At 40.4% G+C, this 26,644-nt stretch overlaps 1 protein-coding gene across 1 annotated transcript in view; it reads right to left on the bottom strand.

Annotated features, from left to right (window-relative positions):
• MDGA2 (MAM domain containing glycosylphosphatidylinositol anchor 2) overlaps window positions 1–26,644 on the bottom strand; it is a 491,572-nt gene that overhangs the window by 117,696 nt on the left and 347,232 nt on the right. Inside the window, exon 9 of the mRNA XM_088149614.1 lies at window positions 3,243–3,512. Within this exon, the coding sequence (XP_088005740.1) occupies window positions 3,243–3,512 (270 nt within the window). The remainder of the gene's footprint in view (window positions 1–3,242; window positions 3,513–26,644) is intronic.

Raw genomic sequence — 26,644 nt, forward strand, 5'->3', positions numbered from 1 at the left:
TAAGCATATACTGCAGCTTTCAGAATATACCAGTTCACAATGTATGTTAAGTAAAGGAGGATGACACAAAAATTGTTGCTGGAATAAAATCTACGAGTCTTAATTGGAGAAAGAGCTTCACAGAATATTTTTGATTTTTTAATTTGCATTGCATTGAAAGAAGTCAAATAAAATGTCATTGGAGTAGCAAACCTTAGAAATGAAAATATACCAAATAGAATAGATCTGGATGTTGGAAAAAGGATGACATAAATGGTAAATTATGTTGCTGCTCTTGAAGTTATCCTAAAGCGCTAATTTACTGAACTCAAGTTTTATACATGGTCAAACAGAAAACTGAAATTAGTCTTCATTTAGATGCTTTAATAATCATGCCATTTAATAGATGACCAAAATACAGATGAGATAGATGAACTGAAATCTACATGGATCAATCTGCCAAGAACAGCTATAATCCTTGTCACAAGGGAATGATTGCTTAAAACAACAAACGGACTCCAAAGGATCTACTAGCAGATGGTGCACAGAAAAATATATAAATAAATAATAAAGTAGACAAAGAGGAGGAGGAGGAGGAGGAAGAATAATAAAGATACATATGTTAGAGATTAGTGAAGTATTTTTCTTGCTGATCGTAATATCATTCAGGAGGTTCATTTTGTGAAATGGACTCAGGTCACAAAAAAGAAACACACAGTGAACATATAAAATACATTGTTCTCAAAAGTGGTGAAGGCAACATATGTTTTAGATATTATATAAATTTTATGTATGACTTTATGGGAGGATTAAGACAAACCCGTGCTGGAGGATGACAGCTCTATTTATAGCTATTAATTGTGACTGAATCTCCATGTTTAGAAGCAAAACATTAATGAAGAATCCCACAGTACGGTGAAGATCAAGTGTTACTGTGACATAAGCTATCATGAACTAAATTTCATGATTTATGTCACACAAAGTCTTTCAAGTACTACGAAGTGTCAGTCCCCTCCACCCCCACTGTTGCTCTAGCTAACTAACATAGATTACTCCCTGGAGGATGCCAACGTATGAGGTAGGAGATCTCTGAATATTCAACATAAAAAGCCAGGGCAAGCTACTATATATAAACAGGGAGCAAACTCCACCCTCACTAGCACTGGTGATGTTACCCAGTCAGGTAATGAAATGTCTGCAAACAACCAAGCTCAGAGAGCATCAAGGACTCCACAGTACAACCCTGAGCTACATATATTCTCTTCTATTGGCATACCAAATTGTTGGACAATGAGTACAGAAGCTATTAAGTAGGGCTCAGCTGCTAGAAGGACAGCCTGTAATTGCCCTGGAGGATGCATTTTTGCAAAAGAAATTCAGGTTTCAAAGTATAAATGGAGTTCAGGACAAAATCTCTCCAAGGGATTGCATTTAGAAGAATGTGGTTAGGGCTTAAGCCCAGAGCTATAAAATCATCATCTAGCTCAAGCCTCTGGCAATTCATGAATGAGATCAACCAACAAGTAAATAAGCAGGAATAAGAGTATAAAATGCAAGGCCCAAATTCTATCTCCTAAACTGAAAGGTAATGTCTGTTTTGAATAGAGTTTGACTTCTGGTGCCTTAATAGAAATGTCCATGTAGCTTTCCTAGTTGTTATAAAAAATAATTTGCCATCGCTTCTTCTCGGATTTTTTTTTTTTTTTTACTTCTCGTCTACCCTGCAGATATGGATTTCCTTGTGGCCTTCCACAACTGGAAAGTTGAGCTTGTAGGTTATTTTTTTTTTGCTCACACTAGAAGTTACCTATATGAATATATGCATCAACAGATATTTCTGCAGAACAAAGAGGAGCCTTGATGTTAGAAAAAGATTCTTACAACAAGATATAAATGTATAACTGCTGGCAGGGTACAAAAATATTGGTAGGGCTGAGAAACAGCAGCAACTGACTTTGGCTAATCTTGGAAGTTAAAGCATATTGAGTCCAGTTAGAACTTGCTGGAAGGCCACAAGGAAATCCTTATCTGTAGGGTACAGTTTGACTCCTGGTGACTTCACGGATAGTTCATGCAGTTTTTTTGGCAACAATAAAGGACTGCTCACCAGTGCCTTTTTCCAGGATGTTTTTCAACTTTCCACTCTATTTCTCAACTCCTGGTATTCCCTGGAGGTCTACTATCCAACTAACTGGGTCCAACCATGCTTAGTTTCTGAATCCAGACAAGGTAAGACAGATGCTACCACATGCAAGAAATAGTAAGACAGAAAATAATGGACTGTCTCTCCATTCCTCTTTCCCATATACCAAACATATGGGCATTAATTATTACATTGTTGACTAAGAATCACAACTTCAGATTTCACCAATCTTGAGCATGGCAAAAAGGAGAACTTGAGGGAAAAGTTACGAATGGAGGAAGTTCCATTCGTAAAGGCTGGAGCCATTTGAATAAAGGAGCCAGATCAACCCCAGCCAGGGGTAGAATGCATTTATTGCTCTTTTTTTTCTATATATGAAAATATTAGTCACCCTTTTCTAGGGGAACTGGTAGGCTGGAGTCATCTAACATATTCAACTTGAATTAACTTATTTTTTCTTTGGAATACAGGGACCCTATTTTCCAGAGTTCTCACTTGAAGCACAAGTGATCATGCTCAAATTTTGGACACATTATATAAAGATCTAGCTGGGTGAGGTAGAAGGAAAGAGAAGAGGACAACTAGAAGCAAGGTGGATGGACTAGATTGCAGCACTGGGAGACCTGAAGGGCCAGATCATCAATCAATCAATAAATCTAAGCAAATGTGATGAGTACACATAATATGCTAAACTATGCACACAAAAAGATGAAAACCAATCAAGCATGTTGTGCAACATTAGCATGTTGTGCAAACATAGTCATTAGTGGTTTTTAACTACTCTGGGTGAAATGTACTATGTGTATTCAGCAACGGGGTCCTGAACTCAAGGACACTGTCAAAAGAAAGGCCAAATGTTTTGATAGTAATAGCAGCACTGGTCCCCAGAAATGGAGATCCTGCAGGGACTACCAACATGGCAAACATACAGTAGTTCTGTACAAAGATCAGAGAAAGTCATATTATGCCCTTTCTTCCTTCTGTCTCCCTAAAAGCACATACACACACATCAGACACCACTGCTTGATTAGTAAATTATACATGGACCTCATGCATCCTGAGGACATCTCAGTTTCTGTGTGCCATCAGCACCAACCTGGGCAGCTTGTGGAAGGCCTACCTGTCACGAGAAAGCTGCACCGGCCAGCCCCTGCCTCATTGATGATATTGCAACTGTAATTCCCATAACTGTCCCTTGAGAGGCTCCTGATTGTATACTCTGTGGAGTCCTGAGCATCAAACCTTCCGGTCCGAAGAAGCTTGCTGCCCAATCGCCATTCAAAAGTCAAAACCCGAGTTGGGTAAGCCCTCAGCACCCGGCAGCTCATGGTGACGCTTCGGCCTTGGCCTTGTCGAATCTCAAGGAATGTTGGCTCAACAGCAGGTGGGTCTGCAAGAGAAAAGAATGAGAGGGTGTGAAAAAGAAGGGACACAGCAAACAACCACGTCCTTCCCACCCTTGATTCCCTCACATCTGGCTACTTTTGTCCTGAAATCTTGAGAAAATAAACTCCCAGATTAATCAGTTTACCTATCATTTTGCCTCAAAAGGTTAGTTATTGGAGCTGCTTTTGAAAACCATTCAGAAGTTATAGTTGGCCCACATGGAAGAGCAGGCTGCTTGAACAAAATTGCAGGCACCTGTGCTGCCTTCTTTCCCTCCCATTTGAGCCTTTTCCCCAGGATCAGCATGGCAGAGCTACCAATAAAGGTGCAACCTTGAGACAGGTGTGGGAGGAGAATGGAGGAGATGTGTGTTTTGGAGCTCTGCAGCCACCAGCAAACTGAGGACAGCAGCCAAAGGAAAGAAAGTGTTTTTTCTTTAGAAGGAGTGGACAGTCCAAAAGAGAGGAAAAAGAGTATAGAGACCCAGCAAGGCAAAGCACAATGAGGAAAAAAGTTGCAAGAGCTGTATGTGCTGCCCAAAAGAATGTGAAAAAGAAGAAGAAATCTCAGAGACAGGGAACTTGAGATAGAACAGGCTTAAGAAAGATACATTGATGCATATTAGTAATAGTATAGAGCACTGTATATTGAATAGTAATAGTATAGAGTATAAACATTATCATAGTAATAGTAACTGAACAGTAATAGTAATTGTCATAGTAATAGTATAGAGATAGCAATAGAACAGAATATAGGAATAATTCACATATCACTTTTATACATTTGTCTTTACAAAATAAAACATCTCTCCAACCCTTATAGGGAGATATAAAGAAATGACCTGTCCAGGATCCAGTGCTTTTGTGTCTCTCTTGAGTCTGGGTCAATCTAATCAGGTACAGTTCTTTTTAAAAAAGAACCCATGACAGTCCAAAAGGTGACAACTAAGATTTTGATTGGCTGAAGTTGACTTTGGCTGATCTAAAAAAGTTTGGGATCTTATTCAGAATGAGATGGGAGACTACCAATCAATAAATTAGCCTGGGAAGTAAAAATAGTCTAGAAGACATAAACTCCTTCTGTATTGTTAATATAGCAACAATCTCTAAGATGCGTCTATAAAATGAATATCTGAGGGACCAACTACCTCCAGTTGGCTCTGCCCACCCAGTATGTTCTGGCAGAGTGGACGTGCTCCAGACTCCCTCTATTACATGCTAAACATTTAACACTGTAATTTTGTGGGACTGATGCCTTCTCTGTCAGGGACCCTGCCCTCTGGAACAGCATCTCCCCAGAGATACATAGGTTCCCACTTTCCTGGAGGTACAGAAAGCCCTTAAGACGTGGCTTTGGTCCCAGGTCTGATGCTAATGTGTTTGTGAAGCACCTGTTGCGGTTTCTTGTTCTTGTCATGGTTGTTTTAGTATAGTATATCTGTGTTGGGGTTTTATCTTTCTTTCTTTCTTTCTTTCTTTCTTTCTTTCTTTCTTTCTTTCTTTCTTTCTTTCTTTCTTTCTTTCTTTCTTTCTTTCTTTCTTTCTTTCTCTTTATGGATTTTTTTAAGCCATCAGAGTCTACTGGAGTGGGGGGGGGGGTCACAACAAATTTAAATAAATAAATAAATAAATCAGTAGTAGTACTCAACTTAAAGGAGATTTTACTGAAAGGAAGACAACATGCAAAAACATTGTTATCAATTCATTTCCAGGTTTAATTCAAGATGCTGAATTTGACCTTTAACACGCAAACTGGCCTGTTGCCATATGAAGCTGTCCAGTACGGCTGGTATTCACAGGGAAAGCTAGAAGAACTATTACCATTGCACTCTGCATTATGATGTGAAGGCAACAGCCAGCAGTTCCAAAAGGATCAAGGAGGTGGGGAAGGCATGGATTTGACCTTGAACTAACTGGCCATGCTTGAATTTATACCAGATTTCAAGATAGTACCTTTAAGTGGGCAACTGGGAGAGAACCAACTCTAAGCCAAAAGAGAAATGGGGAATCTGATCACAGAAGCAGGAAGGGAAGCTCTCTCACCCAATCCCGTGTCCCAAGATGGAACTGCCTCTACCCTTGCCTCTTACCCAATGAACGCACCAGACCACACCAATCACGGCATGCAGTAACTGGATTTTAATGTTATTTATGGGTTTGTATTTTTCTTTGTTAGCACATCCTAGAGATGGAAAGATGGGATGGACATAAAAATAGATAAATAACACAGCTCAATGGAGTTTTGTTTTGTTTTTCCCCCAGCAGCAACGAGGCCCAGAGAGCACCCACTTGAAAAAATGAGCTGCATTACTATTTCCAAGGAAAGTGAAACTTCCAAACAGCCCCCCACCCCTTTGAGTAACAATTATTAGCCACTCTGTGTTGCTGGCCCTCCTCTCTTGGGAGTCAGCCTGCCATCTCTTGATGGCAAACCTGCCCTCCTGTGCCATTTTTACTTGCTTTCAAGCTGTTAATGGGCCAGAATTTCTGCACCTGCAGTGAAGCAAAGACCTTTGCGGTTATGTTTCAAAGATCCAGCTTGAATGGCAGGGAAGAGATTTGACGATTTCCACTCTGCCAAGAGTTGCAGGTCATTTGGATTTCTCAGGAGGAGGCTGATTAAAGTTCCCCCTCTCTTTTTTTCTTACTTTTCCTCATCTAAAAGAAAAGAAACTCTAAGTAATTCCCTAGGCAGATTTCTTTCCCTCTCTCTATGAAAAGTTGAGATTCAGTACAGGTGCAGTAAAAAGGATAGTGCATATCTGGGCAAGGTTTTTTGTTTTTTGTTTAAATGAATTAGTTCAGGGCAGGAAAAAAGACATCTTCAATTTTTATTATCAGTTCTCATTCCATTTGATGAAAGCTTTTTTTTCAGAGAGGAGCACCTTGGAGAAACTGCCCTGGAGATAGATAGATAGATAGATAGATAGATAGATAGATAGATAGATAGATAGATAGATAGATAGATAGATATTTGACTTATTCCTGCCCATCTCCCCCCAATGGGGGACTCTGGGTGGTTTACATCAAATTAAAACAAATAAATACATAATTAAAATTTATAAAAAAGAAAAACACATTTACATAAAATGGAAGGAAGAGAAAAAATCCAAGAGGCTGACGGAAACAACACCGGGCCTCTAGGGGGCTAGCCAACCCCATTTCTGATGATCTCCCTCCCCGCCCCAGGCCAGATGGCAGAGCCAGGTCTTCAAATCTCTCCGAAAGGCCAGGAGTGAGGGGGCCTGTCTCACCTCCGGGGGCAAGATGTTTCAAAGGGCGGGGGCTACAGCAGAGAAGGCCCGCCTTCTGGACCCCGCTAGTCGGAGTTCTTTTGCCAAGGGGGTCTGGAGCATGCCCTCTCTGTGAGATCGGGTGGGACGGGTTGAAATTGTGGGAGCGAGGCAGTCCCTCAGGTAGCCTGGGCCCATGACATGTAGGGCTTTAAAGGTGATAACCAACACCTTGAATTGGACCCGGAAGCAAACCGGTACCCAGTGCAGCTCACGGAGCAAAGGTGTTATATGGGTCCTTCTTCAGGCCCCAAAAATTGCTTGTGTGGCTGCATTCTGGACCAGCTGAAGCTTCCGGATACTCTTCAAGGGTAGCCCCATGTAGAGCACATTACAGTAGTCTATATAATGTTGTGTACTTTTTAAATTACAAATTGGCCAAGAGGTGTGTGAGAATCAGGGTCGGATTAAGAACAACTGATGCCCTAAGCGTAATCCAACAATGGTGCCCCTCAGCCCTTCCCTTGCTCAATTGACAAGACATTAAGATTTAATAAGTGCTGAAGATGAAATAAGAGATTAAAAATTCAGTTTTCTTCCAGGCCATCCCCCAGGTCAGACCCCACAACTATATTAACTATAAACTTTAAAACATGTTTAACATGAAATAGAGGTAAGCAATGTAAGAAAATCATTTACTTATAATTAGGGCAAGAGGAAAAAAAGCAATTTTTCAACATTTTTAATGCATTTTTTAAATGAAAGTGTTATAAGGGAAAAATGCAAATACAAACATTTATTGAGGACTAAAGCCAAGTGTGGCAGTGAAAGGGTTAATGGGTTGATAGAGGAAAAAACTCTGTCATGCCCCCCCCCCCTTTCCCTTGGTGCCCTAAGCACATGCTTACTTTGCTTAATCCAGGGTTAGAGAGAATGCCCTATGTTTTGTTCTATAATCCTGTTCCTCTGTAACTTCCCTGGCTTCCCCCACTTCAGCTGAAAACCCAAGAAAAGATATTCCTTTTTCACACTGAGACATACAGGCAGCCAGTAGGCTGGAGAATGATGGAAATATGGCTAATAGAAAAGAACAATGTCCGCTGCCACAGCTTCTCCCATCTCCAACAACAAAGTCAGCTCAAAAAGGCTAACGAGAGATTTGAAAGAAATCCTCCAGCACCCTGAGAAAAAGAGAAGCAAATTTGCAGGAGAGAAAAAAAGGTCTGAGAAATTGCTAGACTGATTTTCAGCACAGTAATAATGTAATGTTCCCTTGGCCTTTCTCTCTCTCTCTTTTTTGCCACTGGTGGCATCATTTCCTACAAAGCTTCGGCCAACGATTTCATAGCCTTTCGTATACATCTGACTGCTGATTTTTCTAACACCGTATTGCAAATGAGTAATAATATCAATCATTTATTTTTTATTTACCAGTGTGTCTTCTTCTCTTTCTTTTGAGTGATTATGTGCCATCAAGTCATTTTTGACTCCTAAGTGACCACATAGATAGATTTTCTCCATGACGATATATAACTAACCTGGTCTTTCAGGTCTTCCAACAGGGCACTCATTGCCACTGTAACTGAGTCCTTCCACCTTGCTGCTGGTCATCCTCTTCTTTTCTTTCCTTCCACCTTTCCCAGCATTACAGCCTTTTCCAGAGAGCTACATCTTTACATGATGTGTCTGAAGTAGGATAATTTGAGCCTGGTCATTTGTCCCTCAAGTGAGAACTCTGGATTGATTTGTTCAATGATTCATCAGTTTGTTTGTTTGTTTGGCTGTCCACAGTATTCTCAGGAGTTTTCTCCAACACCAAAGTTTAAAGGTGTCAATACTTTTCCTATCCTGCTTCTTTAAAGTTCAACTTTCACTTCCATAGACTGTCACAGGGAATACCATGGCTTGCATTATTCTGAGGTCCAAATCTCAAATAAATAAAGTGATTGGGCCCGGCACTTCTAACTTGGATCCTCCCCCTTGAAACTCTTGCTTGCATCTCCATATAATCTTCCATATCTACATCCACAAAGGTGGTCCCTCATAAGATGGACTTTAAGCCATTAGAATGCATGATGTTACTGCACCATAATGGCCAACAAATTTCTACCTTGTATTCACTCACAAGCTTTTTTGGATCAGTGGCTCAACCTTTTGTACTCACACAGTCCCATACCACACCAAGATCTTTGTAGCTAATTTAGAACAACAATTACCCAATGTCTCAAAAATATAATCTCCATCAGAGATGAAATCTTGGACTAACAAATAGGATGTCCTGACAAACATCCATCAGGATTCTACTATCTTCCATTTACCGTCAGCCTGACCCAACCTAGATGGACAATATGTAATAATCTTGATGCTTCTGAACTGAAACTCTAATCAACCCTCACTTGGACACTCTTCCAACATCCAGAGCACTCCAGATTGGTTTTCAGCAGTATGTACAATAGTTTCATTCACTGTACCCTATTCTGTAATTATATAATGGATCTATAAATACTACCTTCTGCTATATCCTGTATAAATTAATTATTACACCCATGTACATGCTTCTTGTATTAATACACCACAAAAATCTTCTCTTTCTGTTCAGGGCTTATGATACATACTTACTACCCAGAAACGGGGGACGCGGTGGCGCAGCGGCTTAATGACGCTGAAAGTTGCTGGCCAGAAATGGCTGACGCTTCAGCGGTTCGAGTCCAGCCTTCGTGTTAAACAGGGTGAGCTCCTGTTTCCTCCCCAGTTCCTGTCAACCCAACAGGTTGAAAACTCACGTGAGTAGATAAATGGGGACTCTCACTCTGGTGGGAGGAAAAATGCTGGCGGCGCCTTGGAAAAAAGGAGTCGGGAGCAGTTGCCAGTAAAACGTGAAAACGCACTCGCCCGAAAAAAGGGCGCGAAGCAACGGAAACCCTGCCTCCTGCGCACGCCAGCTGGGCTCTGCTCTAGGAAGGAGGCTCTGGCAAACCACTTCCGAAACACTTGCCTTGAAAACTGCAAGGACTCGTCCAAGCAGTCACTGCAGAGTCAGTAATGACTGAGCGCAGATTAAAACAAAAAACAAAAAAAAGCCAGAAACACAGACTTAAAGGAAATAATCAGAAATGTCTCAAATTGAAAAAGTAAAAGAAAATAAATCATTGTGGTTTATGTGATTCTCAGGAACAATCTACCAGAAGACAGATGAAGACGTGAAAAGAAGAGCAAGTCATTTGTTTTTATCTACAGTTTACAGCCAAAAGCACTCAGATGTATCATTGGTCATCTAGAGTCTAATCCGGATGATGAAATCATCTTTTCACAAGTTTCTGGTGGTAGGAGGGTATATACTTACCAGCAGCTACCCAGCCTAAAATACAATATATAGAGAAGTCCTTGGTGCTCTCTGAGCTTGGCTGTTTCATTGAATATGTTTCATTACCTAACTAGGTAACATCATCAGGGTGAGGAGTTTGGGGTTTGCTCTCTGTTTATAGCCAGTAGCTTGCCCTGCCAGTGTTGGTGGGGGTGTGGTTTTCTCCTTAGTAGGTCCTTCATTAGGGTATTGTTTTATGCTTGTTTGTCTGGTGTTAATCCCTGCTTATCTGGGTGCTGGTTGCTGGAGGGGATGTGTTCTAGTCTTTTTGTTTTGTTTCCTTCTTGGCTTTTTGTTGTCTCTTTTGAATGGTGTATAAATGTGGTTTATTTCTATATGTCTACTGATGGCTGATTTGTCTGAATGTCAAGCTTCCAGGTACTCCCTAGCATTTTTGGGAAGCCCCAAAGCTAAATCCAAAGACCAAGCCAAATCCAAAAATGCTAGGGAATGCCTGGAAGCTTGGCATTCAAACAAATCAGCCATCAGTAGACACATAGAGATAAATCACATTTATACAACATTCAAAAGAGCTAGGAGTTTTTAACTGGGGGAGTGGGGAAATCCATCACTAAAGGTGATACTGAATCCCCAAGGTTCACTGTCAAAGAAAAGCATAAGAGAGGTGGTGCTTCCACTGACTCTGAAGGAGGCAGTGGTCCTGCTTCTCCTCAAGAAACCATCATTGGATCCAGTGGAGTTGGACAGTTTTCAATCAGTCTCCAAACTTCGTTTTTTAGGAAATATTGTTGAAATGGTCAGGTGGCAACTTCAAAAGGTCATGGAGAAAATGAATTATCTGGATCCTTTTCAGTCTGTAGCACTAAGATGGCATTGGTCACAATTTTTGATAACCTCTGGGGGCTTGGGATGGAGTATGTCCTCTTAGGCCTCCTTGATCTCTCAATGGTCTTTGATTACATTGACCATGATATCCTTCTGGACTGACTCAAGGGATTGGGAATGGGAGTTGTAGCTACAGTTGTTGGTGGGGGGAAACGTGGTCCAATCATAGGCTCCTGCTTTATGTTGTGCCTCAGGGCTCCACAATGTCTTCGCTTTTGTTTAACATCTACATGAAGCCACTGGGTGAAGTCTTCTGTCAGCATGGGACTGAGTACCATCAGTATGCAGATGATACTCAGTTGTACATCTCTGCCACTCTGTACTTCTCCACCTTTAGCCAAACAAGCAATGCTGTCTCAATACTTTCTTGGTGTCTTGAGGCTATGGGGGTCTGGATGGGGAAGAACAGGCTTTGACATAAACTAGCAAGACTTGTGGCTATGAGTTTTGGGCCCCTTAGAATCCAGATCTGGATAATTTTCTTCTTTTGTTCTGAGTGGAGTTGCATTTCTTCAATCAGAGCCTGTGCACAATTTGAGGATCCACCTGGATTCACAGCTGTTGCTTGAGGAGCAAGTGGCAGCTATGACCAGGGGAGCCTTTGCACACTTTCATCTCATATACTAATTACACCTATTTTGGAATTGGGAGGCTATGCTCACAGACACTCACTCCTTAGTTACCTACTGGCTGGATTTTTGCAAGGTACTCTATATGTGGGTGACCTTGAAGATCATCCAGAACTTGCAGGTGGTCCAGAATACAAAGTAAGGGTATGTAATGGGCACACTTTGGTACATCTATGTAACAATACTGCTCCATGAGCTGCACTGGCTTCTGGGTACAATTCAAGATATTGGTTATTGCCTATAATAACCCAGTATTGCATAGGGCTAAGTTATCTATAGGACCATCTATCTATGGCTATTTTTACCTGGGTAGGTACGTTTCAGCTCCTCTCTCTGAGTTGGTGTTGTCTAATACATACATACATACATTTTATTGATTTTGACTGTTTTTGAGTTTTATTGGTTTATTCCATCCAGAGTCATAAACAATGAGTTGGGCAGCCTTACAAATTCCTTACATAAATACATCAAGATAAATAAATGCTTTTTAAGAGCCAATGAGAAATATATAGAAAAAGCAGACAAACTACAAATATTGCTCCAAGCCTGATGTTTGGAGATATATCACAGATTACAGGACAAAGAATATGGGGCAGAAGCAAATATAGATACAGTGGAACCTCGAGTTATGAATTTAATCCATTCCGTGACTCTGGTTGCAACTCGAATTGGTCGCAACACGAGGCAAATTTTCCCATAAGGTTCAATGTAATTACCGTTAATCCGTTCCGGCGTCCGTAGACCACACGCAGCAGGGCGGAAAAATGGCTGCGGCCCATGTGTCAGGGGCGGAAAAATGGCCGCGGCCCATGTGTCAGGGGTGGAAAAATGGCCACGGACCACGCGGCAGGGGCGGAAAAATGGCCGCGGACCATGCGGCACGGGCGGAAAAATGGCCGCGGACCATGCGGCACGGGCGGAAAAATGGCCGCGGACCACGTGGCACGGGTGGATCCAGTTCGTAAGTCGAGGCGAGTTCGCAAGTCGAAGTAAATTTTTGGGGCCGGAGCTGGTCGTATCTCGAAAAATTCGTAAGTAGGGGCGTTTGTAACTAGAGGTACCACTGTATATATTAGGAAAAGCTAATTAAGCAAAGTCTCAGTGAGCAAAGACAAAGAAGGAAATTCACATGAAGCCCTTAAAGTAACAGCAAGTTTATAGCTGTGCAAAGCTTCAAAGGGATGCTTCACTTCAGTGAAGGTCTGAATGAAGCATTCCCTCAAAGCTGCTTCATGAACAACATGGTTTCTATGGGTGAAGTAAGCATGTTGCTTCACCTCCTGTTTTGGAGCCCCACTTAGCTTTTTCTCAGATAGTTTTCTCTAAAGAGAAGGCTGAGAGGATTCAGACTGCTTCCAAAGTAGGTACCTTTGACAAATACTGTTGTTCACACAGTTGTGAGCAAAAGGCAGTCACTCTGTAGCCTCCTCTGGACCACTGGAGGAAGCAAGGAGCACATCCTCCACAGAGCTTACCAAAGGGGTTGGCAAGGGATTTGGAGGCGAGAAGATGCATCTCTTCCAGACTTTTCACCAATAGCTTCATGTGCAGAAGTACACTCTGCAGGGAGTCCCAAGGCTGCCTAATCTAGAAGGACTTTGATAAGGATGGAGAAGAAGACTAAGTGAACCTTCTCCTCCAGCATTGTCCTGAAGCAGCTGAAGACCATCTGAGTTGCTTCACTGAGGTGAATTGGTTACCTCTCTATTTTGGAAAAATGAATCACATTGCCTCCAAGGTACAAATTGCTTCACTGAAGCAAATATACAGTACTGTGCAAAAGTTTTAGGCGGGTGTGAAAAACTGCTGTAAAGTAAGAATGCTTTCAAAAATATATATTGTAATTGTTTATGTTTATCAATTTACAAAATGCAAAGTGAGCAAACAGAAGAGAAATCCAAATCAAAATTTGGTGTGACCACCCTTTGCCTTCAAAACAGCATCAATTCTTCTAGGTACACTTGCATACAGTTTTTGAAGGAACTTGGCAGGTAGGTTGTTCCAACATCTTGGAGAACTAACCACAGATCTCCTGTGGATGTAGGCTGCCTCAAATCCTTCTGTCTCTTCAGGTAATCCCAGACAGACTTGATGATGTTGAGATTAGGGCTCTGTGGGGGCCAAACCATCACTTCCAGGACTCCTTCTTTGTGCTGAAGATAGTTCTTAATGACATTAGCTGTATGTTTGGGGTCATTGTCCTGCTGCAGAATAAATTTGGGGCCAATCATACGCCTCCCTGATGGTATGGCATGATGGATAAAGATCTGCCTGTATTTCTCAGCATTGAGGACATCATTGATCCTGACCAAATCTCCAGCTCCATTTGCAGAAATGCAGCCCCAAACTTGCAAGGAACCTCCACCATGCTTCACCGTTGCCTGCAGACACTGATTATTGTACTGCTCTCCAGCCCTTTGGCGAACAAACTGCCTCCTGCTATAGCCAAATATTTCAGATTTTGACTCATTAGTCCAGAGCACCTGCTGCCATTTTTCTGCACCTCAGTTCCTATGTTTTCATGAATAGTTGAGTCAGCCTGGTTTCCATGTCAGAGGTATGGCTTTTTGGCCACAATTCTTCCACAAAGATCACTTCTGGCCAGACTTCTCTAGACAGTAGATGGGTGTACCTGGGTCCCACTGGTTTCCGCCACTGCTGATGGCACTGCTAAACATCTTCCAATGTTAAAGGGAAGTAAGCATGATGTGTCTTCCATCTGCTGCATTAAGTTTCCTTGGCAGACCACTGCATCTACAGTCCTCAACGTTGCCCGTTTCTTTGTGCTTCTTCAAAAGAGCTTGAACAGCACATCTTGAAACCCCAGTCTGCTTTGAAATGTTTGCCTGGGAGAGACCTTGCTGATGCAGTAGAACTACCTTGAGTCTTGTTGCTGTGCTGTCTTGCCATGGTGTATGACCTGTGACATGAAACTGTCTTCCACAACCTCACCTTAGTAGCAGAGTTTGGCTGTTCCTCACCCAGTTTTAAGCCTCCTACACAGCTGTTTCTGTTTCAGTTAATGACTGTGTTTCAACCTACATATGAAATTGATGATCATTAACACCTGCTTAGTATTATTGGTTAATCATGCACCTGACTCTAATCCTACAAGATCCCTGAGTTTGTGCAAGTGTACAAAGTGTGCAAGTGTAAGAATTGATGCTGTTTTGAAGCCAAAGGGTAGTCACACCAAATATTGATTTGATTTAGATTTCTCTTCTGTTTACTCACTTTGCATTTTGTAGATAATAAACATAAACAATTACCATATATATTTTTGAAAGCATTCTTACTTTACAGCATTTTTTCACACCTGCCTAAAACTTTTGCACAGTACTGAATGTCATTTTGCCCAGCCTAGTAAATACCATACTGGAAAATGTCTGGCTCAGCAAAAGTAATTTGCAGCTGCGCATTCAGTTTCAAGGACACCCCATCAAAACTAATCTGCATTATGCCTTGCCATCATAGAGGAGCAAACTATTAAAAATAGGTTTGCTTCATTCCATATCTGCTGCATTCTAGAAGGTAAAATAGATAATGTAAGCCAGATGGGGGCTCGTACCAGTGGAAGTGGCTTGTGGGGTAATTGATTTTACCCCCCCCCATCATCTTGAATGTTTTTAGTTTTTTATGTATAGGGTTTGTTCTATATAGCTTGACTTTTAATTAATTAATGTGGATATTTATTTTTTAACTGTTTCTGGGTTTTACTCTAATTGTGAGCCGCCCAGAGTCACCCGCTGGGGGAGATGGGTGGCATACAAATTAAATAAATAAATAAATCTAGTGACTTATTTTGGGAGATGAAAGTCAAGATAGGCCACACCCTCTGGATTGGAAAACAAAGCAAATGTTGTGAAGATCTCTCCTGGATGAAACCTGCACTCTCCTTATTTGAATCTTTCTTATACCTCTACAGGGACTTGGATTTGGGGCCATAATGGAAAATTAAGGGTCAGCCCATTCTTTGCTCTGTGCTCTCTCTGCTAGTTATAAATTGAGGGGGATGGTGTGGTGAGGTATGTCTCACAAAATATCATGTGCATAAGATCTCAAATTCTTGAGTTACAAAACCAGAAAAGACCTTTCTCTGCCTGAAATCCTAGTTAGACAATGCTGGCCTAATAAAACCAATCTTCATACTTAGGATAGGAATTTCCATATATTTACTCATGAGCTGTATCCATAGCAACTTGCAATCCATTTTTTGGAGCACACCTGCGTTTATGCATTGGGGGGTGGGGTCTATATCTTCCCTGTTTTAGCATCTTTTTGTCTCTCTTAATCATTTTGTCCTATCCTTCTTCTTAAGTAAAATTTGCTGTTCTCAGCCTGCTGGTGTTGATTCATATATTGAGCACCTCTTGCCTGTTATTCTCTTCTGAGTCATCTCCAGCCCCATTCCAGTTGCTCTCCAGATTTCCCTATCATCTCTACTTGGTTCCATTTAGTATCTCTCCTTCAGTTTTATCTTTGAACAATCCTAGCAGAGATTAGGCGGAAAGACGGTGGCTGGTCCAACAACCCCCAGTGATCTCAAGGCTGAATAAGAATTTGAATCTGCATCACCTTATTTATACTGCATTTTTCAGCCCAGGAATAGGTAAAGTTTAATGGAGGAAGCCTACACTTAACTTTTGAAAGAGTCCAAGGACTGCAGAGGGTTGATGGGGTTGCAATTTTTGTTTTTCTGAGTTCTGGAGAGTTCTTTTTTTATGTTCAAAGCTACATCATTCCCATTTTATTGGTATACTGCTTTTCCTCTGTAGATTATTATTCTGATTTTAGACCCCTAATGAATATGTAGGCGAGCCTGTGATGGGCATGAAAGCCAAACTAGTACTTTCTCCAGTTTATCATGCAGTGTGTAGTTCAGAAGATACACAGAAGACTTTTTTTTTAATGCAACCAAATGTGAACATTCTTTTTTAATGAAGGCCATTGGAGGAGAAGGAGGAGGAGGAGGAGGAGAGGGAGAAGGAGTGTCTGGACTACACTCACAAAGGAAACAGTTTCTGAACACTTCTTAGAGCAGCACTTAGAGGCTGAAGAAGGCTGATGTTTAATGGTATTATTGTTATTATTACTATTATTGTTGTAATTAGTAATTTTTAAGGAGGATGAAGGGCACTAGAAGTCATTTGTCATTGGAAAAATGTCTATCACTAAATAAATAATAATAAAAGAAATAAAAAATAAATAAATGGTGACCCTGTATTTCCCAAGATTCCCTTCCAAAGAAGAGATGAAACTTTTAAGAGCAATGAGAGACACACATAAATAGCAAATAATCTGCTACCAATATTGCTCCCAGCCTGATGGTTTGGGAGGTGATAGCACAGATTACAGCCACTGGTTTCCTGGCCACCAAACACCAAACATAGTAGCGGTACTTAGGAAGAGAAAAAAACAAATTGTTGTCCTTCTAGTCTCTTAGCCGCCCCCCTTCAAAAATATTACAGTGATTTTGGCTTCTCAGCTGCTCATTCCTGAGGCAACAGAGTAATTTAAGGCCTGCTTCAATCAGAGGTTACAAACATTGCTGTTGATATCAGAGCAATCTTAGCTAAGAATTGCATTGGACAGTTTCTCAGCAGCTCTACTGTTGGAGATCTTGCACTTTTGAAAGCCTCATTCCTGTGTGAAATCAACAGCTCCTTTATTTAAAACAATGCTGCAGAAAGTCTGTGCTCTGCCCCCCCCAAAAAACCCCACATTTGTATTCAACCTCTGTGATTCAGCTGTAAAATGGCAAGTGGGGCCCATACCTACCTCACAGGGAGATTTGCAAAGGAGGAAGACATAATGACCAGGTTCACACATTGTCCTAAGTTTAAGAGCCATCTGATTTTGGCTTAATGAAATGGGTGAAACAGGCCACTTTGGATTGTTCAACAAACCATAGCTAAAACAAGCAGCAAATGTGCTCATTCAATTAAGTAATCTATAATGTTCGTTGGCCCTAAGAGAAGTATTAAAAAAAAAAAATTACAGAGCCAGTTTGGAGCACTGATTAAGGTACCAGGCTAGAAACTGGGGGACCGTGACTTCTAGTCCTGCCTTAGGCACAAAGCCAACTGGGGGACCTTGGGTCAGTCATTCTCTATCAGCCTTAGGAAGGAGGCAATGGCAAACTGCTTCTGAAACCTTCCCAAGAAAACTGCAGGGCCTAGTCCATGCATTCGCCAGGAGTCAACACTGACATGAAGGACATCCCCCCCACACACACTATAGAAGGGATTAAAACCTTTCTTTTTTCATCTTCCAGTTTACATTCCCCCTCCCATAGGGCCTCAGAAAATAAAATGTGACAGGCTGGTCTCAGAAAGAGAGCTTAAGAAGTCCCTGCTACTCACAACAATTGTATATATAGGGCACGTCTAGGGCTAGTATAAATCTCAAAAACAATCACTGCTGGCTATTAAATGACTATTATCTTTTGCAAATGATGAGGTACAGAGAGAAAATGGTAGAGAAGTGTTCAAAAAGTCACGGAGCGTGCAATCCTTTATCTACTTCTAAGAATAAGCCACTTTGAAATGAGTAGACATGTTCAGGATTGTAATGATACAGAGGGACCTCAGGTTTAAAATTCACAGTCCCATTACCAAGGCGGTGGGCCCATCAAAAGAGCAGCATCAAACCGGCCAACCTAGAATCTGAGCATGTTGCAAGCTAACAAATGAACCACTTCCTTTATTTTTTCTTTAATCATCACCACCACCATCATTGAAATTATTGTTTTTTTATTATTATTCACATTGCACGTGAATATAGATGCTCATGAGGGCAATACAAACAAACTGCATTTTATTTCCATAGCTAGTGATGGTTCTATAATTTAAATGAATTTTAAAATATGAAACTGCACTTGCTCCATCACTGCAAAGCTTGGGATATTATGGTGGGGAGGGGGAGAGGATGATAATGTGTTTGTCACATTTCATCACATGAAGACCCTGTCTGTTCCTCCTTGTCCATTGTCTAAAATTAGTCAGCTCTAACATTGCATGATTCTACTGTTAGTAAATGTAGAAGCAAGATTCAGCTTAGGTCTTTCTGACTGTGAATACAGATTTGTTCTTGAAGGCTATACTAGTTGCAAGAAGGAATTTACATCTCTTAAAGCATAGTAGGTAGGGACAAGATAGTTTTCTATCTTGGGCTACATTTCCATTGGTTTGGTTTGCATGACAATAGTGGGGGTGACCAGAGCCAAAATCAGGTGGAGACATCCCAGTCTCTATGACATCCCCTTCTCTTTTCCCAACAGTCCAGTTTTACTTTCTCTCTCTCTTTCTGACCCTCCCATCTCTCTTTCTTCATCTCTCCCACAGCAGGGACAAATCACTCTCCTTCAGAGTCTGAACTGCTTGCTTGCCAGAGTTCTTGAAATTCAGCCAAGGGCTGCACAGGGCCTTGTGGCTAGAGGTTTCCCTCTCCCATAGATTAAGCAGGTTTTTTTTACTTATTCTCATGTCTAGCACAACCTAATACATGGGGCGCAGAAATCACTGGGGATGAGATTGAGTAGCATTTCAGTTGATTAAGATTTGAGAAAAAGATATTCAGTTGCCTATAATTATATTTTTCCCCCTTCCAGGGCCCAAAAAATCTTGCCAAGAAAACTGCAGGGGCTTGTCCAGGCATTTCCCAGGAAGACACACACACACACAAAGAGAAGTATCAAGCAGGTACAGATTTTCTATTTCAACAATAAAGTTTGTGGTATTAAATAACAGATAGTAACCTATGTGTGACAGTTGCATCTACCTTAATTGTAAGATAGGCCTTCCGTAATAAGGATAAATTTGCACTTATCAATGCCTACAAACCTTTGAACAGTCAATGATACTTAACCATGATAGCGTCCTACATGAGCATGGTCTGGGATTTGCAGAATTGCTTGCCATCACCATCAACTGTGGCCCTTAAATAACAATATGTGAAGAGATTCTGAAATGGGATTTGCAAGCATACTGTCTATTCATGCACTAAACATGGGGGTTGGTTGGGAGGACCAAAACTGTACCTCTGGCAGCTCTTACAGCCAATTGGAATCAGGCACGCATAGAACTTCTCAACTTAATTTTCAAAGACTAAATGCAGGAAATAATTTTCCAGAATGTGTTATCACGTTCTTCCCAATTCTTAGGCTAAATTGCTGTATAAGTCCCTGCAAGAACATAATTGCTTCAGACATTAAACAAACAAACAAACAACCTCTTTCTTTCTCAATTGTGTTCAATGCAAGCTAAGCACTCAGTCCACATTTAGCTTTTCTTGCTAAAGAAATAATCTGTGAAACTAAGCTGTGTTCAAGCAGCAGCTGCTGAAAGCACCGGGTAGGCATCTGGAACCACATGTAATTTCCACACCTTTTGGAAATGCTGACCCAGAAGTGTGAATCAACAGCACAAGCACACTGGGTGTAAGGATGCACACTGTCCCTAAATTTAAATGCGTGTAAGAGGATTTGTCTCATTTCTAACAAGTTCAAAAATTGTAGATGGGATAATCCCCCCCCCCCTTTAGAATATGAGAACAAAAGAATAGCCTGCTGGATCAGGCTAAGTCCATCTTAGTTTAGTATTTTGTTTTCCACAATGGCCAATCAGATGCCTCTTGGGTGTTTACTTCCAGGAAGGAAGGACAGACTGTAACTTTACTGGTCCTGATGAAGATTGCTGTGTACTGGCAAAATAAAGTCTTTTTTCCCTAGCAATGGTGAAAGCGCTTCTCTTGAACATATGCACATCACAACTTCGCTCTGCATGGTAATAAATCTCTCTCTAAGAATACAATGCACAGTCAGGAGCTTAGCTTGGAAGATTCAAGGATGAGTGTCAAATACATAAGATGCTTTTATTGCAGATGTGGGGGGGGGAGCTCTTATGAAGATAAGCTACTTCAGAATCTAGGAATCTAGCAATATTTAGATTTGAGCTCCAGGGTTTAAACCTTGTTTACTATCATAGAGTAATATTCTTCAGTCTTGGAAGTTGAAGCACTGCATAGCAATTTGATAATGGTCATTCCTTCTTCTATCATTCCATAAACTGCTTCATGCATTGTCTTTTGTTATTTAAACTCCTCACCCTGCTTTTTTTGAGAAGCTCATAAACACCACCCAACTTCCCCAGTCTTTCCATTCTTTTTGACCCAGTCATACTTCATAAAGTTGCTTTTGTGATTCGATCCTGATTCATTCATCACTTCCATGTACTTCTTTTGTAGTGGTTACACACTTTTGCATTCAATCCACTTTTATTTAGCACCCGTTCTTTCTTGTCCTTATCTCTTCCCGTTCGGCCAGATAACTCCTTAAGTAGCTCATTCCAACTGCACTCAACTTACTTTTATGTTTCTTCTGATATTCCCACATATCCATTTCTGGAAGTGAGCAGAAGCAATCTCCTATACACTGCCATCTTTACTTCCTTTGATGAACATTCCTTGCAACAAGCCACATATTACCCACTAACTTTCTACCAGTATTTGTCCTTCTTAATATTACTCCATTCATTTCCCCATCTTTAGTAAACATTCTACCAAGGTACACAAATTAATTTACTTGCTCTACTTTTCCACATTTAATAATTTGTGATTGTTCACTCCATTTTTCTGGCAAATTCAACTACTTTGATACATGTATTTTCAGACCCATATTCTTTGTTGCATCAGACACATAGGCTATACACCATAGCAAAACATTTAGGTTTTCACTCAACAGCCCAGCATTGTCTATATATAAAAGCATATGTAATTCATGTCCCCAACAAGCTCACCTTAAATGTCACCACAAGGATTTCTTGAACATTTATGCATAAATACGTTAAGCAGCCAAACAGAATATCATATATCCTTGCTACTGTTCAGTATTGTACCATTTGCTAAGCACTTCATTCATGTTCACACATGCATTACTTCCATCATATATATATATATCTCTTATAGCATTCAGCAATCAGCCACCAAAATATTCCATAATTCTAACCTACCGTATTTTTCCATCTATAAGATTGTTGTTGTTTAGTCGTTAAGTCGTGTCCGACTCTTCGTGACCCCATGAACCATATTGCGCCAGGCCTTCCTGTCCTTCACTGCCTCCCTGAGTTTGCTCAGTTTCAGGCTCATTGCTTCAGTGATGCTATCTAACCATCTCATCCTCTGCCGTCCTCTTCTCCTTTTTCCTTCAATCTTTCCCAGCATCAGGGTCTTATCCAAAGAGATCTCTCTTTGCAATCTATAAGATGCCCCCATGTATAAGATGACCCCCACTTTTCCAACCCAAAATTAAGAAATCAATATTTTAAAGATAGTGGAGAACACATTTTTATTTAGTAATTAGTTAACATTTACTGATACACTCGGTGGGAGTAAGTCCAAACCGTCTCTCTGCAGCTCTATTTGCATGCTCTTTTGCATAATTGATTACATTCAGTCATGAGTGAAACTGCCAATAGCGTGTCTCTGCAAACAGGGTTCCTCCAATTGGTTTGTTCAGCATCAGCTGACGTCAGTTACATAAGGCTCGTGATTGGAGGAAGTCTGTTTGCAGAGACAAAGTATGGGCAGTTTTGCAACTTCCGGTTCTCTCCTCGGCTTACTTCCTTGCATAAGACGCCCTTCAATTTTTAGTGTAACGATTTTAGAAAAAAGTATCGTCTTATAGACGGAAAAATACGGTATTTACTTTATCATACTTTCACTAAACTAGCAAACATACAATAAATATTTCTTTTCTCACATTTGTCCATGTCTCAATGGCCTCTGATGGGCAAAAAGATCATCTGAACACCCCTGCATGGCATAAAACTGCACTGGGCTTCCTAATTTTGCTCGTTGTCAACTCCTGTTCACTTCAATCAGAATTCTGTCAAATACATTTTCAGGCATACTTAACAAACAACCCCCCCTATAATCATATAGCATAGATTTTTCATGGCTGCTATTTATTGGCAAATTAACTTTTGGCTAGTATCATTTGAACGTTTACATTTCACTGCCTATGCTCCAGCTTCTTCATAGCAGAACTGAAACTAAATGTGGCAACTGATCCTTGCAAACTGACTGTGTGAACATCATTCCAAAGCTTAATTTTTTAATACTTCCTATTACTATTATTTTCACTGTGGCACCAGTTAACATAATTCTTTTCACTGAGTTCCAAGCAGTTCCACATTTTCTTTCCTTATGCTCACTTTTCACTTTCATTCTGTTGGGATCTTCTAATATTTTTCGTACAAGACTCATACTTCTTCCTGCATTCATTCTACTTTCACTTCTTTCTACTACCAATAAATGGTCTGTCCCACACTCAGAACCTCTCTTCACCTTGTCTCCTTCACTCATTTCCTCAATCTTTCATCATAAATAATCCAATCAATTATGCTTTTTTGTAATTTATGTTCCACATCTATGTATGTAGATTTATATTTAAACCACATATTCAAGGAAAACAGCTATTTTTTTAAGCAGATACCCACTAAACAATAACTATTCTGATTCATTATTGGGTCTTCTTCTGTACTCTCTCACTTCAGTCTCACCCATCCATCCACCTAACAGAATCATTTTTCCTCTGCTTCACATTCATTATGAATGTTGCACAGTTTTACCCCAAATTCATCTCATGTGGAAACTGGATATTGCGGTAAGCAAGCTTTTGGTCTAATTCAGCACGATCCTTCTGTTCTTATAGATATACATCTGCTAAAGAAAAGAGATTGACTGCATTTCTCAGACCCCAAAAGAAGAATATAGCTGTTTGTATATTAATGGATGGTGGGATGATTTGCTCTCAATAGAATATCTTTGCTGTAACTGGCTGTCCATGTTAATCCATCAGTATTGCAAAGAGACACCAACCATATGGGCTGCTATGATCCCATGGGAACTTCTCTGATTACAGCAGCCTCATGGACCCAGGTGATCTAGTGGCCAACTCCAATTTTGACATGTTACCTGATTGCATGGGAACCAACCATGAGGAAGAAGCTCTGTGGTGAAAGATACACCAGAAGGATAATGAGCTATGCCATCAGATTGGATCCAACATGCATATTTTATCTGGCTAAATAAATATTCCTTAGAGTATCATGCAGTGTTGTTCCTGCATCATCAAACTATTTGCAAACAGCAAGATCTAACTTCCTCTGAGTAAATTTGTACCTTTTATTTGCTGAAATAGCCACAAATCACAAAGGGACACGCATGTGTATCAGGGGAGGTGGTGTGTGTGAGAGAGAGAGAGAGAAAGAGAGAGAGAGAGATCTGCTCTCAAGGGGCTATGATTTGCCACAATGACAGACTTCTTTAAAGTTCCATGAAGCCTGCATAATTTATGACTCTTCAAAATAGCTCACTCCGGGGCCCATGTTTTATGCATTATTTTTCCATCCATACTTCATACTTTGGTTGAGGTAGTTTGCATAGCGGAGACATATTGCACTAAAATAGTAATGCATCATTTGATACTGGTACAACCACTTCATTTTGCATTCTTGGCCAGGGTCAGTGGTGGCGGAAGAAAAGAAAAATACAACTTTTATAAAATGGAAAAATGAAATAAAACAAAACATGATTGCACAATGCAAGTAAGCCCATGAAGATGGGAGTGTTCCAACATAGAACTTCACCTGGGTGAGTGAGGTGAATGAATGTGTGAAAAGAAAAATGAAAGGATGAAGACAAGGGGTGAAGGAAAGATGACAGACTTAACCAAACATTGTCAATGGAAGAAATACTGAAATACTGTTTCCTAATTTCTATAGCCTTTCTATAACCTCAGAGAAAATAATGGTGATGTCACTAGAAGAGAAAATGCTAGAAAGTTCAGCATTTTCTTTAAGAGGAATGTTAAGAATAGGACAGATGCATTAAGCCAATCAGAGGCTTAACATACCTTTTAAACTTGTTATTTATCCTTTTAAAAAATGAAAAAAAAAGTACTGTTGTGATTCAATTTCTTACTAAATTTTGGCAGAATGACTTTGGGGACACATGAGATTAAAAAAAAAAAGAGCTAGAAGTAGTTTGGTACTGTTATTCCATTCCATCTCTAATTACGGAAAAGTATTAGGTAAAAGAAGTTGATAAATGAAAAACATCTGTTTAACACTTATGGTTGAACTTACTGTAAAGTTAACGTGTAGCAATATATGTTCCTGGGCAAGGATGAACACAAAATTGTAAAGCTTTTTAAGTTTTTGTTTTTAGAGGACTGGAAACTAATTCAAATGAGGGGAGCCTGAAGGAATCAGACATGATTAATCTTGAGAAGACTGAGGGGAAATATAATGACATTCAAGTACCTGAAGAAGTGTCACACAGAAGAAGGTCAAAACCTGTTTTCCATATTCTAGAGTGCAGGACATACAATGATCTAAGTTGCAGGAAGGCATATTCTGGTTGAACATTAGAAAAACTTCCTGACAGAAAGCAGTTCAACAGTGGAACTAATTACCAGCAATGAGGTGGGTTCCCCTTCAAGTGTTCAGTCAAGATGTGAAGGCTAGACAGCCATCTGGTGGGATGATTTAATTTGGATTCCTGCATTAAGCAGGGGGCTGGACTCAGTCTAAATTGTTCCTTCCATTTCTATGACACTATCTGATTCAAAGGAGATTCAGTATTAAAGGAAAAAAGGAAAGAGTATTATCATGTATGTGGGTGTGTTTTGTTCTGTTTGTTAAGATGTTCAGGGCATATTTTTTTCAAACAACTTTATTATGTTTTAAAATAAGAATAACAAAAAAACTAGTATTAAAGAAAAATAATGAAAAAGGAGAAAAAGATTGAAAAAGAAAAGAAAGAATAGAGTCAAAAGTGCAAAAAGAAAGAAGACAAAATAGAAGAATGACTTCTGACTTTTCTCACAACAGATATAATTAACAATTTACACCAGACTCTTACTCTACGTTTACAACATAACTTTCATTTTTTCTATTGTCCAGTATTATTTCTAATCATCAAATCCATACAGCATAATTTCATTTTTTTTCTGTTTCATGCAAAAAGTCCAAAAAAGTGTTCAGGGCATATTTTTAATGCATTTCCTGAGTGCAGTTTTCAGCATCTACACATGACTGAATGTGTCTCTCAGCCTAAAAATGCCCACTTGTCATGGGCCAGGCTCAGGACTCCGATTCTGAATCTGCATCTGACTCTGAAGAAGCTGCTCCAGCTGAGCCTGTGGAATGTCAGCCTCAGGAGAGACAAAGCCAGGAATCACATGAGGCTGATCAAACACAGGCACCACCTGAGCAGCTGGAGAAGTCAGATGCGGATGACGTAAGGCCTCCCCAGCCCACACCCCACAAGCAGATAAGAGAGCAGAGCAGCGAAGTTCTATTAGGCTCCTTGCCAAGCAAGGGAGTAAATCTCCTGATTAGTGCAGCCTTATTTAAGAAGAAGCTCTGACCTGTGCGCTCTTTGCTGGAAATAACAATAAACTTCTGGCGCTTGCATAACGTTCCTACAAACTGTCTGTATTTGAAACCTTGAACCTCTGACCTCTGGACTGGCTGACAACTCTGACCTGGCTCTTGGAATCCTGGATTTGAATTTGGACTACTCTTCTGCACACTCCTATTTAGAAAGAAAACTTCAGGCAAGCCTCAGTTTTCTTTACCTTCCTTTGTTTGCTGTTATCTCTTCAGCCTTGGAATAAAATTGCTAAACTTCATAAGCAGCTGTGTGTGAGTGTTTGTGGATGAAACCTGAAGCAGGACACCACTCATGCTCTTCAGAGAAGACAGTTGTGATTGTATTGTGGGTATAAGAGGGAAATGGTTTGGCTCTATCACTTCTGGTTTTAGGTGGACACTCATAATCCTTCCTAGACTTGGCTTTGAAAAACTGTATGTAGTTTGTTTGTTTGTTTACAGGGTGCAGTATTCAGTCAGGTGAACTTCCAATTGCAGTTTGAAAGGATATGGAGAAGGCATGCATTTAGCATCTCAATGAAAAGAAGTCTGTGAAGTAAGAATTATGAGTAAAATGTGAAGGAAAAGCTTATGTTTAGCCTGAATGAGAAAAGCATGCAATGGCACTTC

Source organism: Python bivittatus, unplaced genomic scaffold (genome assembly GCF_059951505.1).
Source record: "Python bivittatus isolate LINGU-HERP-01145 unplaced genomic scaffold, Pbiv_v1 ctg000580_np1212, whole genome shotgun sequence".
Taxonomy (NCBI): domain Eukaryota; kingdom Metazoa; phylum Chordata; class Lepidosauria; order Squamata; family Pythonidae; genus Python; species Python bivittatus.